Raw genomic sequence first — 12,448 nt, 5'->3', positions numbered from 1 at the left:
CCAATTGGAGTGATCAGCAATCGCCAGGCTAACGAGCTTTAGGGCCAAACTAGGAAAAACAGCTGGTGCTCTCCTTAAGTGGCTGTATCATCCTCCGTAGCCTTTCGGGGTCCTTCCATCTGGATTGCCACCATGATAAGAGCCAGGCCTACCTCCCTGCAGCAGGGCTTTTTCTGCTGGATGTGCACCACCCCAAGCGGGTTCCTTACATTTGATGGCATTACGGTTTACCAGGATGGCCACGGTCAGGGGACTGCAGGAACTGAGCTCCGTCGCAGCCTTCCTGACAGGTGCTGCGAGAGCTTTCTCCAGCAAGCCTGGTGCTGCCCTATGATCAGACGTGGTACCTGCAGCCCTTTGTGCTCTCTGAGGGAGAGGGAGAAGAGATCGCTTTATTTTTAAAGATAATTTGCTCGGGGGGGGGGGGGGGGGTTTCTCTGAGAGGAAAATACGGCTGCACCTTTTGTTTCAGATGCCTGGAATAATGCTGGGATTGGTTGGGTTTGGGTTTGGGAGCGATCCCTACATCTGACATCCTTCTGCTGGGAATAAAACTCAGGCAGTGCTCACAGTGAGGGGTCAGCAGGGGGTGGGGGTGGTGTTCTGCATGATCTGAACTCCAGTGCTGCCCCCATACCAACCCCCCCAGCATTCCGACCCCACTGGGGGCATTTGTACGGAGAGCCCATGGTGCTGGGGACTGCTCTGGCCCCACACCTCTGTCGCCCCCCACCCCATGCAGGACAGCACAGGGTGCATGCCCAAGCCAGGCTGCATGCTGCTCACTGCTCTGAGAAGCTACCAGAAGCCAACAGCTGCTGCTTCCATCTTGTCAGGCCAGCCCAGCTTCCCTGTGCTCAGGACCAAAAGCCTCTCCATGCACATCTTTGGTATTAGGAGGAGGTGTGAGATGGGCAGGGGAAGAGCAAAACGCTGTCCCCTGGGGACTGTATACAGTGCAGGGAGAAGGGAATGGCTGCATGGGGCCATACAGAGCTGCAGAGCTCATGGCCAGGTGCTGGGAATGGGGATATCCCATGCACATCCCCAATGCCCACGCTCTCTGATCCCATTTTGGCTCAGGTAGGATGCACTTTACTGAACTCAGCTGCCAGCAGCCAGGGAGTCTTTCCCAGTCCCACATCCCCACTTTGGGTGGATTTGGACACCTTCAGACCTTTGGAAACCAAACCTTGGTGAACTCTGTGCTCTTGGGTGCAAGAAGCCAATGTTTGCACCAAGGGCACCGTGTAACTGTGGTACAGGGGAGGCAGCTCTGAGGAAGGATGTTTCTCATTAATCTATTCAAGTTATTACCTCCATCAAACTGAAGTATCCTAGAATCCTCGCCCCAGCATCTGTCACTTGCCACCTACAGATAAATATTCATCCCTTACATGCTATTTTTTATAGCACATCAACCAGGCCTAGGGGATGGGCCCCTAAATGCACAGCCAGGCTGAGGAAGCAAGGTGCCACCAAATCCCTGCCTTTCACTCCAATTTCTCCTTGTGCAATAGCGTGAAGGACCAACCCCAAAACTCCCCCAGCCATTACCAGCGCTATTAGGGATGCAGCATCTTGCCATGCACGCATCCATCGATGCATTCAGCTCAGGCACGGCAAACGATGCCTCCCTGCTCAGCACCCCCAGCTCACAGCCCCAGGCACCGTCCCCCCACGTCGGGTGCTGCCAACCCCCACACCAGCTGCCCCCGCACGCAGCTTGCAGAGCTCACACCTCCCACACTGCCACGCTCAGCACCGTGCACACACGCCTCTGCTCCCCACGCCGCTTCCCCACTCCATGCACAGACCCCCACTCACATGCTCTGCCCCCCACTCTCTGCCCAATGCCCATGCAAACTTGCTTCCCTGAGCCGAGCGGTTGCATGCACAGCAAAACTGCATGGGGCACCAATAAGCAAACACAGCCCTCTCAAGGAGACCACTTTGTGCTGAAGCTCCCTGGCATCGCTGCACACGCAGCCTATGTCTGTGCATCTGTGGCACACGTGTGCACCATCTTTTCCCATCCGTGCGCCCTTGTCCCACTGCCAAAATTGCTCGATGCCTCCTGTCCCATCCAGCAGTAGGATGATATTATATAAACCAAGAGCTGAGAATTGCTTTTGTTAGATGCTGGGGTTGCAGAGCACATTTACTGGGCCTGGTTCAGCCCAGCCGGTAGCAGGTTGAAGAGCAGGGGTACTGGGTAGAAGGGGCTGCATGCATCAGGGTGATAAGGTTGAGCACCCAGCGGGGTGAGCATCTATCAAGATAAGCATTCATTGGAGTGAGCAGCAATGTCATCCAGTGCCACTGCATTGCCTTTGCTGGAGCAGCCGGGGCCCATTTCAGCCCTGGCAAAGCCATTCTCTCCTCCCTGTTTGCCCCAATGGGAAGGGGTTGGATGGGGGAACCTCTCTCTGAGGCCTCCGTAGCCCATCCAGTCCTTGGGCACCAGGTTCCCATCCCCATGCCCCATAGCTGTTCCCCATCCCTCTAGTTGTCTCCCCCAGCCCAACCTGTGTGATCCATGCACATTTTTTGAGAGGGCCACCCAGAAGGGATGGGCAGTCACACCTCGGGGCTCATCTTGTGTAATGCTCCGTGCCCACTCACCTCCTTGAATCATCCCTTTGATAGATAAGTGAAATATAATTAGTGTTTTCATTGTTAGTGCCGTGTGAGTAGGCAAGTGGGATTTCTTGGCCCAGGCTGGTACATTTTCCTGCTATGCACTGCGATGGGGTGGGAGCAGCCTCTCCACATCCCATGTCACAACTCCACGTCCATCTCACCCCTGCAGTGGTATTGCTGACACTTCCAGGTGCTCTCAGCACATGCGTTGGGAACTTTCCCATGGATGCAAATGGGAATTACTGTGCAAAAGCAAAAAGAGGCTCAGAGGGACCACGGAGATGGAGTGGGGATGCTGCAGGACCAGGGAGGGGGCACAGCTCTCAGCCCAGAGCTCATTCTGGTTTGCAGAGCATCCTGCAACCTGGGCTTGGCTCTGAGAGTGCCTGCAAAGGGATACAATGGTGACAATAGGAGAGCAGTGATCGAAATGCTGGGATGTAAAAAAAAATGAACCAAAATACAAAATGAAGATTCTGACCAGCTTCGTTAAAAATAAATGACTCGGGCTGATGGTAATTACTGATCTCATTGGAACACGCTGCTTAGTTTCAGGTACTGCTCAGGACAGAAGAAGGATTTTGGCCCCAGGGGAAAGTACAGGGCACAGAAATTACAGGGCACAGGAACTGGCAGACAGCTCTGGTGCCTTGTCTGGCCTGCAGCGCCTCAGGGGAAAACACAGCACCCTCCAGATCAATCTGCCCCACAACACACCTCCCCACGACCGTAACAGGGACCCCTCCAGTTCTGATGTGCAGCGTTGCTGCCCTTTCACCACTTCACCTTCATTATCTCTGTTAACTCACGGCCATATGGACTCTCCTCACTCTTTTCATTGGGATCACCCTGTAGGAGCAACATGGGCAGTTCTCCATCCGAGCGTTTTAGGCTGGGACGCATCGCCCTGCAATCATACAAACACAGACCGCACCAAGTTGGAAGGGATCCATGAGCATCATTGAGCCCAGCTCCTCTCTCCAGAGCAGACCACTCCAAAACACAACGACTGTTTCCTTTATGGCGACTCAGGGTCTCATCCTTCAACAGTGAGGTCTGCAGAAGAATGCAGAAGCGGGGCAGAGCAGCGCCGTGGGGTCATTAGGATGGGTTGCGTTGGGTTTTCTCATCGTTTTTAAGGCAAACGATGGGATATTTGCATGTGCCAAGAGGGAGGGATCCGGTGTCCCGTGGGGCTGTGTGACATCTGCTCCTGGAGCAGAACATTCTCTCTAAAAGCTCCAGCTTGTGGTATCACGTGATTTTTGTAAGATGTTTCGGCTTCATTTTTGAAGCAAGGTTCCCACCCAGACTATTGCAGAAAAGTCACTCTTACAGGCTTGGAAACCAGCAGCTGAGTGCTAAAAATGCCTTCTGTTAGGGAGAAGGGGGGGAAAAAAAAAAGCCATGGTTTTAAAATTAACCTGATTAAACTTGAATGTCTCGAATCAGGGAATACTGATGTAGATGGATGACCTGCATTACTATAGACACTACCTGATGATGTAGAAGCCAGGCAGGACAGCGTTGGTGACGATACTAGAGGGGACAGTGCTGGGTTGGGGCATATCTTATGAGACAGCTGAATAACTATCAGTTATAACCAGCAAGTGGATGGAAAATACTTATATCTGGGGGGTTGATATTGGTGCTGCAAAGACTGAGCATTGATTACCCAAAGGGATGGGATGTACCAAAGACCCTCATTGTGCTCTGAACTGCACAGTAAATGGAAGGATTTGGGGATCTGAGGGGCTGATAAGTGCATGTAGTGCCACCAAACCCTCTTGGGTTCACCCAAACCCCATCCTGCAGCAGGCAGCTCTGAGTCCCGTGAGCCCTGCTGAGAAATGGGGTGAGAACAGAGAGTTTGTGAGGAGGATTACGTGATGGGGGGATTAGCAGCCTTAGCATTAGCTCAATTTCACTCTGCTTTGTGTGAGGAGCACATTAGCCATAATGAAGGTGCTGAGCTATACGGTGATTTGTTCCCCACCCCTCCTGCTAAAGCTGTCCTGCCTCAGGCCTCCTTAAAATTATTGTATTACTCCAGCTGGGGCTGGGTGCTGCTGCTTTGCTTGCTCTCTAAGGCTGATAACCACGCTTTTAGGATAACTGGAAACCTATTTTTCGGGTTCTCCACTCCTCTAAAGCTATATTTCACCTGGCTGCAGGACCTGCTGCTTTAAGAAAGGTGGTGGCTGTCACATGCACACAGTGAGCTCCATCAGCGTTGGCAATGCCAGGGTTTGGTCTTAGTTCCAACAGATTGAAGCATTTCTCCCTTCCCATCCTATCCCATCTCTCCCTTTTCCCCTCCCTGTGCCCATCCTGCACGCCTGTACCCAGCCTCACATTAAGCAATGACTAACATCTGTCACGTGTTTGTGCCTGCAGATCATATTTACATACTCAAAAATCCATACCTTCTATCCTCCTCTGTATAAGCACTTACCCAAGCGTATCTGCAGCAAACAACCCACCAGGCTGCCACAGCAGAAGCATCTCCATGTTTTTATCATGGCAAAAGACCTCTGAGATCCCCAAGTCCAACCCCCCCACCCCCCCAACCCCCCCCGTGCCCATAACTACATCCCTCAGTGCCACATATCCATAGTTTTTGGACATCCTTGGGGAGTATTCCTACCCTCTTTTCTCCTCTCCACTTTCTCTGTGTCAGAATTCAAGAGATTGGCCTAATTATTGCCATCGGATGCCTTTAATTAATACGTGGTGTTAGTCAGCGATAAGAGAGGAGGGTGAGCATCCCAGGAAGGATCCTTCACAAGATAAACCAGCAATTTACAATTCCTAATTGCTTCTGCTGGGTTGTGAGCAGCAGACGGGCGCTTCGGACAGCACAGACCACAGTTCAGAGCTGCGCTGAGTTGCAGAAACAGGCTGGCAGGTTTGGGTGACAGCCTTCATCCAACACAGCCATCCAATCCAGGTGGCTCTGGCCATGCTTTGGGCATGGCCCTGCGTTTTATAGTAGCCCAGGCAGCTAAGCTCACCTGAAATCCCTCAGACTGATACACAAAATTGAGCTATTTGTATTTCTCAATGCGAGAAAGTGAAGCGGAGCAAGGCAGGGCAGATGCACACAAAGCTCCCTTGTGCTTTGCCCCTGCCAGGGCTTTGTCCTGCTGACACCGAGCTGGCGGGTTTGGTTTGGGGGAAAGCAAGAGAGCAGTCTGCAATCCCTAAAGCTCATACTTAATGATTTTCCTGGAGCAGAGCCAAAGGACTCAGCAGCCTGCAACATGGCAGCTCCTTGGGTATGGGGGAGGGAGGGAAGGAGGAAAGAAAATGCAGCCATTGCAGCCCCATAGGTCCGGATGTCCTGTCCCCTTCCAACACCACTGCGGGCAGACCAAGTTTGTGGTCAAGCAGGCAGTTCCACCTTCAGCCCAGGGGAGCCCTGTGAATGCTACAGGGATGCAGACGGCCCATCTTACCCCTGGCACCCTCCATCATTTGCTTGTTGCTCGGATGGATCCTAAGGAAACCTCAGATTTGTCTGAACGTTGCTTATTTGTCTGAAGTCTGGGATACTTTGGACGTTGCTGCTGACCTTCATGAGATATTGATGGCTTTCCCCAGCAGCAAGATGAGGTTGTGGGTCACAGGTGGCCCCCTGGCTTGGGGCAGCAGGCAGCAATACAGGCTCTCCCCCCCAACAGGGGGATGGTTCCTTGCCATCACCTCTTGTCATAGATTGTATCTGGGTTAGAAAGGCCAAGTGGGGGCATTCATCTCTCCTTCCCTGATATAATCTGGCAGGAGATACCAACTTGAACTGATGAAGTGAGGTTTCTGGTGGCATTCTCTGCATGGCAACACCAAGCTGTGCATTTGTTGCCACTTCCAATGAGACAGGGACAGAGACAAGTCTTCTCCTTTAGCCAAAACCCCCAGAACTCTTTGGCAGAGATGAAGAGGCAAATGAAGAAGCAAACGATGAGACACATCATTCTTCCTGGTGTCTGCAGTGCCTCAGCTCCTTCCAGAGCATTTTGGAAAAAAAAAAAAAAAAAAAAAAAAAAAAACCATCAAATTGGTCTTCCCTCTTCCCATCCACATTGCAGGAGTGCTGCTGCATGATCCCATTTGCAGCAGGGAATGTGAGGGCTCTGCTCTGGGTTCCTGTTTCTGTGAGGTGCAAGGTTCCCTGCCCTGCTGTAGGGCCAACCCCAGCGTCTGGTGGCTCTGTGGGGACAACAGGAGCCTCCTGCAGACTCCTGCGCTCTTCCCAGAATGAATTTCCATTTCCTGAGCCAAGTGCTGAGAAAGCGCTGAATAACTGCAACAAATTAGATTACTCTTTGGTGCTTGTCATTTCTCTACAACATCCAAGCTGCTGGAGATTCAGCAACAGGACTTATTCCTTGTGGTTCCACACGGTCCTGAGGGCGATGGAAATTCCCATGGGAGCTTGAAAAGCCATTTGGAAAGCAGCCAGCCTTTCTCCAAGGGGAGCGAGCCAAGAATCCACCAGACTCCAAACCACACGTGCCAGTGGCCAATGACAGCATCACCCATCTTCTCTCCGTGTTTCCATCCCCTCCCAACTTTCCCCATCTTCCCTGTGATCCCGTTTCCTTCTTCACGACCCAGCTTCTTTTTCTGATGGAGGAGTATTCTCACTGAGCCATCATTTAGGATGACTTCATATATTTTCTTCTAGCCTCAGGTTATCCCCTCTGGACGTGTTCATGTGCGTGCCTGCAGCCCCACTCTTCTTGGCATTGCCTTGTTCTGGGCCAAGTCCTGCCAGAGTAATTGCTCTGAGAGTCAAGAAGTCTTCCCTGGGGTAAATCCACTGCAAGTCAGCACACAACTCTCTGCTTATTCCCATGGGCCATTATTTTGCTGCCATTATGATAAATTATGACAAAATTCTCACTCGCAGTGCAGGATCTGTCCCTCCTTTCAGCAGGGCAGCGGTGACTGAGATGTTGTGCATCTGCTCTCATCCATGTCTTGCACCCAGCCCTCGGAATGCTGCATTCCCCCTGTGTAATCACCCCATTAATCTCATGCAATTCGTGCTTTAGGAAGCACTTTGCAAGAGCTGATAGCAAGGGAAGAGCTACAGAAATGGACGTGACTTTGGTTGTGTTAGCACAGCAAGCAGTAGATGCTTTGCCTCCTATGCTTCCTCTGCAATCCTTGAGGTTGGAGGTGCTCTGCAGCTCAGGTTGGGTCCTTTTTCATCAGAAGTGCTTGTCTCACTACATCCTTAGTCCCACTGCATTTTGCAGCACCCCAGCTCCAAAACAGCCATGGCTGGTCCATCCTGGCACAGAGAGCGGAAAGCAATAAAATCCTGTTTCCTCTGCAGGGAAAAAAAGAGTCTCCCAGCTCCTTGTGAGATTAAGCTCTGTGCACACATCTGCAAATGTGAGAGGGCAGAGGTTAAGCCAGGTGGTGCAAGGGGAGGAGGTGACAGTGCTTAGCAATGCAGATCAGATAGCTCTGAGAGCTTCCAGCCTTCGTGGCCAAATCCTGGGATATTGAGGGGTTTAAGAGGTAATAAAGTCAAAAGAGGGAGGAGGGAGGGAACTCAGCTCCATGATCTGGAGGTGTCCACAAAGATATGCAGATGTCCCATAGGCCGTCAGGGAGGCAATCCCCATTGGCAATCCTCCACCTATGAGGGAGGCAGATGTGAGGTTTGGGTTTTGCTGTGCTGGGAGCAGCTCTGAGATGCTGGCAGTGCAGTAGCAGGATGGGCTGGCCGGTGGAGCAGCTCTCCTCAAATCCCTGCATCCTCTGCTTAGAAAACTTAACCTTGCCAAGCAGATGCAGCGATTGCTCCTGGCAGTCGTGCAGCTTTAGGAGTAGGTTTTAAGGCCATGCAGAGATGACAGCTTCCTGGGCACCTCTGCCTTGCTGCAGCAGGAACCTGCTGTGACCAATTTGCTGCCTCTGCTCCAGCTGAGATGTGCTGTCATGCCTGCCCCGAGCCTGCTTTGTTCTGCTCCTTGCCACCATCTCTGGCTTTCAGCAAAGGGCCTTGCTTGCTCTGCAGTGCTTCATTTTAACCTGGTTTTCCAGCCATGGGCTTGCAAGGAGAGGGGGAAACCTTGGGAGCTTCCTGGGGCTGGGGACCAGGTTGAAGACTCTGATAGATGATACGCAAGGACTTTTCTCCCTGCTCCTCACCCACATGCTCAAATCCAACCAGAGGACATGTCCCATGTCCCCCCCAAGATGCCTGCTGTCCATCCTGCTGTCTGTCTTGCTGTCTGTCCCTTGTTTGCCCTGTGCCCAAGCTCTGCTCCTCACCCTGCCCTGCAGGTGCCAGTCCTAATCCCAGCACTCTGTCTCCCTCCCAGCTCTAATCCTATAAATCCTGAGCAAATCCTCCCAGTGTCCCTTCTCCAAGGCAATCTTTGCTTGGAGAAAGCATTTTTGGGGGCGTACACAGGGAACCACAGCCTGTGCTGGGGAAAGACAGCAGCCTTACCCACTCCCTTCTTTTCCCTGTGTATAAAATGCCTTTAAACCTGCAGAAGGGTGGTGCAAGTTGTCATTCAGATGGGAAAGGCAAGCCACTGCCCAGCTCAGGAGGATCCAACAGGTACTGATGGCTAAGGGCAAAGAGCATTTCACGCAGAGCAAGGATGGAAAGCCTCTATCAGTCTGAGCCAGAGGGGATCTGCTGGGCTGTTGTTATCAGGGCTGTTTCACATGAGGGGCACTATTTTAAGGCTATTTAAGTCTCCCTTGCCCCGATACCACACAGTGCTGGACCCTACTTTGGCATTGCCCCGGGCTGGGCTCAGAGCCTGCCCAGGGTTTGCAAATCCACCCAGCGAGGGCTTAGCCAGGTGGTGAATCACTGCATTGTGAGACAGCCCCAAAAAGATTAAAGCTGACCTAAGAATAAAAACAAGCTGTGCAGTTCAACCGATAGGGATAACATGACAAAGCGTGCCAACGGGATGGGATTGCAACCCCAGGGCAGGAAAGCAGCAGATTACCACTACACATTGCAGTACACAGGGCATGCTGATTGTGCTTGGGTGGTGTTTTCCTACCTGGATTGGTTTCTCGTGGCTCCATTTTCCAGCACGGATGGCTTTAACCCGAGGCACAGCAAGATGCAGCGTGCATCCCAGCAAACTGCCAGTTAGGTAACTCCAGCAAGTGCCCACGCAAATGGAGGAGTTCAAGCAGGGGCACGTTTCTGAGAATAATAACCACACAGATATATCCCCATGAGGCTTTTATTTCTATAGAGCCTCTCCCTCCTGCTGCATACTGGATGAAAGCATGATGTACAGAAAAAAAAAATACATGGTAATACACCAATTGCTTTCACCACTGCCGGCAGCAGACGGGATGGAGTCTGCTCCTGGATGACAATCCCAGCCTCCCTGCACTTTCCTCTTCCAAATTCAGGCTGGATCTATAGGGCAGCCCAGGGGAAGAAGGCTCCGTTTGCCCCAGCGCCTCATCTGGTTCCTAACAGATTAAGTGCACCCCTGCAAATTGACTCAGATATTTTACTTTCTTCCCACATTGGGATACTATGACTGTAGAGACGGGGTTGGGATCCGGAGCTGCACTTTGCTACTGGGAGTCTATAATGGGTGGCAAAGCCATTGGCTCTTGCAAATTGAGAACAAGCCCAAATGCAGCAGCCACAGATATGAAGAAAAATAACTGCTTACCTTCTGAAGGCTTCAAGTAGGCAGGGATCTCCAGCAAGAGATGCCCTCATCTCCACTGTCAATCCTTAAATGAGTTCTGGGAAGGGGTGGATCCTGCCTTCAGCCCTTCCAATCACTCAGGTACATTGCTTACACCTGAGCTGCCCTGGGTTGGCCCTGCCTTCCCACCAGGTGCTTCATCACTGCTTCAGACTGTAACGTAGCATTTCCACTACAGAGCCCAAACGTTCCCAATAATAACAGGTCCCAACAATAGCAGCTCAAGCAGGCTGATGCTACTCCTTCCCACAGGATGCATCACAGAATCATTCAGGTTGAAAAAGGCCACTAAAGTCACCAAGTCCATCCTGCCATACCCACTGACCGTGTCCCTCAGTGCCACACCTCCACAGTTCTGCGACACCTCCGGGCACGGTGACTCCACCACCTCCCTGGGCAGCCGTCCCAGCGTGTCACCACACTTTTGGAGAAAAAATTTGAACCCGCTCTTTGCTTTTGCCTCCCCAGGGACGTATCAGGGCCAGTGGGTCGGAGGGATGCGCCAGGGGTACGGCGTCCGTCAGAGCGTTCCCTACGGCATGGCTGCGGTCATCAGGTCACCCCTGAGGACGTCCATCAACTCCCTGCGCAGCGAGCACACCAATGGCACGGCCCTGCACCCCGACTCCTCGCCGGCGGTGGCTGGCAGCCCCGCCGTGTCCCGAGGTGGCTTTGTCCTCATGGCCCACAGCGATGCCGAGATCCTCAAGAGCAAGAAGAAAGGCATCTTCCGCCGGTCGCTGCTGAGCGGGCTCAAGCTCCGTAAGTCCGAGTCCAAGAGCTCCTTGGCCAGCCAGCGGAGCAAGCAGAGCTCCTTCCGCAGCGAGGCCGGGATGAGCACAGTCAGCTCCACCGCCAGCGACATCAACTCCACCATCAGCTTGGGCGAGGGCGAGGCTGAGCTGTCTGTCATCGAAGACGACATTGATGCCACTACCACTGAGATCTACGTCGGAGAGTGGAAGAACGACAAGCGGTCGGGTTTTGGGGTGAGCCAGCGCTCCGACGGCCTGAAGTACGAGGGCGAGTGGGCCAACAACAAGCGTCACGGCTACGGCTGCATGACCTTCCCCGATGGCACCAAGGAGGAGGGCAAGTACAAGCAGAACGTCCTGGTCAGTGGCAAGAGGAAGAACCTCATCCCGCTGCGGGCCAGCAAGATCCGCGAGAAGGTGGATCGGGCCGTGGAGGCGGCCGAGAGAGCGGCCACCATCGCCAAGCAGAAAGCGGAGATCGCCGCCTCCAGGTAGGCATCGGGGCACCTCGGCCCCAGCGACAGCGGGGGGACGTGGGAGGAGGTTTGTGTCTTATAGAGGCTAAGGGCCGTTGCTTGGGGGAGGCGTTGTGGTGCTGGAGGCTTGGGGGATGTTGAGGTGGGTGTTGGTTGATGGTGCAGCCTTGGCTGCGTCTGTGGGCTTGCTTCTTGGATCTGTGCAAAGCCAAGCCTTCGTGCTTACGCACGGGTAAACTTTGTGGATTCTTCTCAAAAACGGGATGGATCCAGGCTGAATTGCCCCTCGTGCTCACTGTAAGCAGGTTGAGGGTGCACGACTATCCCAAAACAGCAATAGAGGGTCAACCGGAGCAGTGCACTCACTGAGAGCCACGTGAGGGTGGCTGCAGCATGGTAGGATTGGGGTGCTGAGTCCCTGGGTGGGACAGGCAGCTGTCACTTGGGAGGTCCTGGGCTGTCTTCCCCATTTCTCCACAGCCTGATAGGAGAAGGGCTCCTGCAGTGCTGTTTCCCCAGATCCTCTCTCTGACACAGCCCAGAGAAACCACCCTAAGGATGGTCTGTGCCATTTCAGGGATCAGATATGGCTGAAAAACAGCAGAAGAGGAGGAAAGAAAAAACAACAGGGTGATATCTAGTTTAGCTTAAAATTATGTCCGACTCAAGTGCCTTGTAGCCAGCTCCCAAAATGTGCATAGGGCATGGTGAGCTGCAGTGAGCAACCAGAAGAGAGGTGAGCTGAAGAGGAAAGGCTCTTCAGCTGAGATCAGGGATCTCTGCAGCACTTTGGGGAGTGGTTTATGAAAGCACGGGGTTTTCTTTCTGTTTTCTGACCAAATGCTACACGTAG

At 52.9% G+C, this 12,448-nt stretch overlaps 1 protein-coding gene across 2 annotated transcripts in view; it reads left to right on the top strand.

Annotated features, from left to right (window-relative positions):
• Positions 1 to 12,448, top strand: part of JPH3 (junctophilin 3) — a 41,236-nt gene that overhangs the window by 2,154 nt on the left and 26,634 nt on the right. For both annotated transcript variants that reach the window (XM_052685692.1, XM_052685691.1), the window contains exon 2: positions 10,833 to 11,610. In XM_052685692.1, the coding sequence (XP_052541652.1) occupies positions 10,833 to 11,610 (778 nt within the window). The remainder of the gene's footprint in view (positions 1 to 10,832; positions 11,611 to 12,448) is intronic.

This window comes from Tympanuchus pallidicinctus, unplaced genomic scaffold (assembly GCF_026119805.1).
Source record: "Tympanuchus pallidicinctus isolate F22 unplaced genomic scaffold, pur_lepc_1.0 scaffold22, whole genome shotgun sequence".
Taxonomy (NCBI): Eukaryota; Metazoa; Chordata; class Aves; order Galliformes; family Phasianidae; genus Tympanuchus; species Tympanuchus pallidicinctus.
The sequence above is the reverse complement of the archived record's forward strand: the minus strand, read 5'-3'. Positions and strand labels throughout refer to the sequence as shown.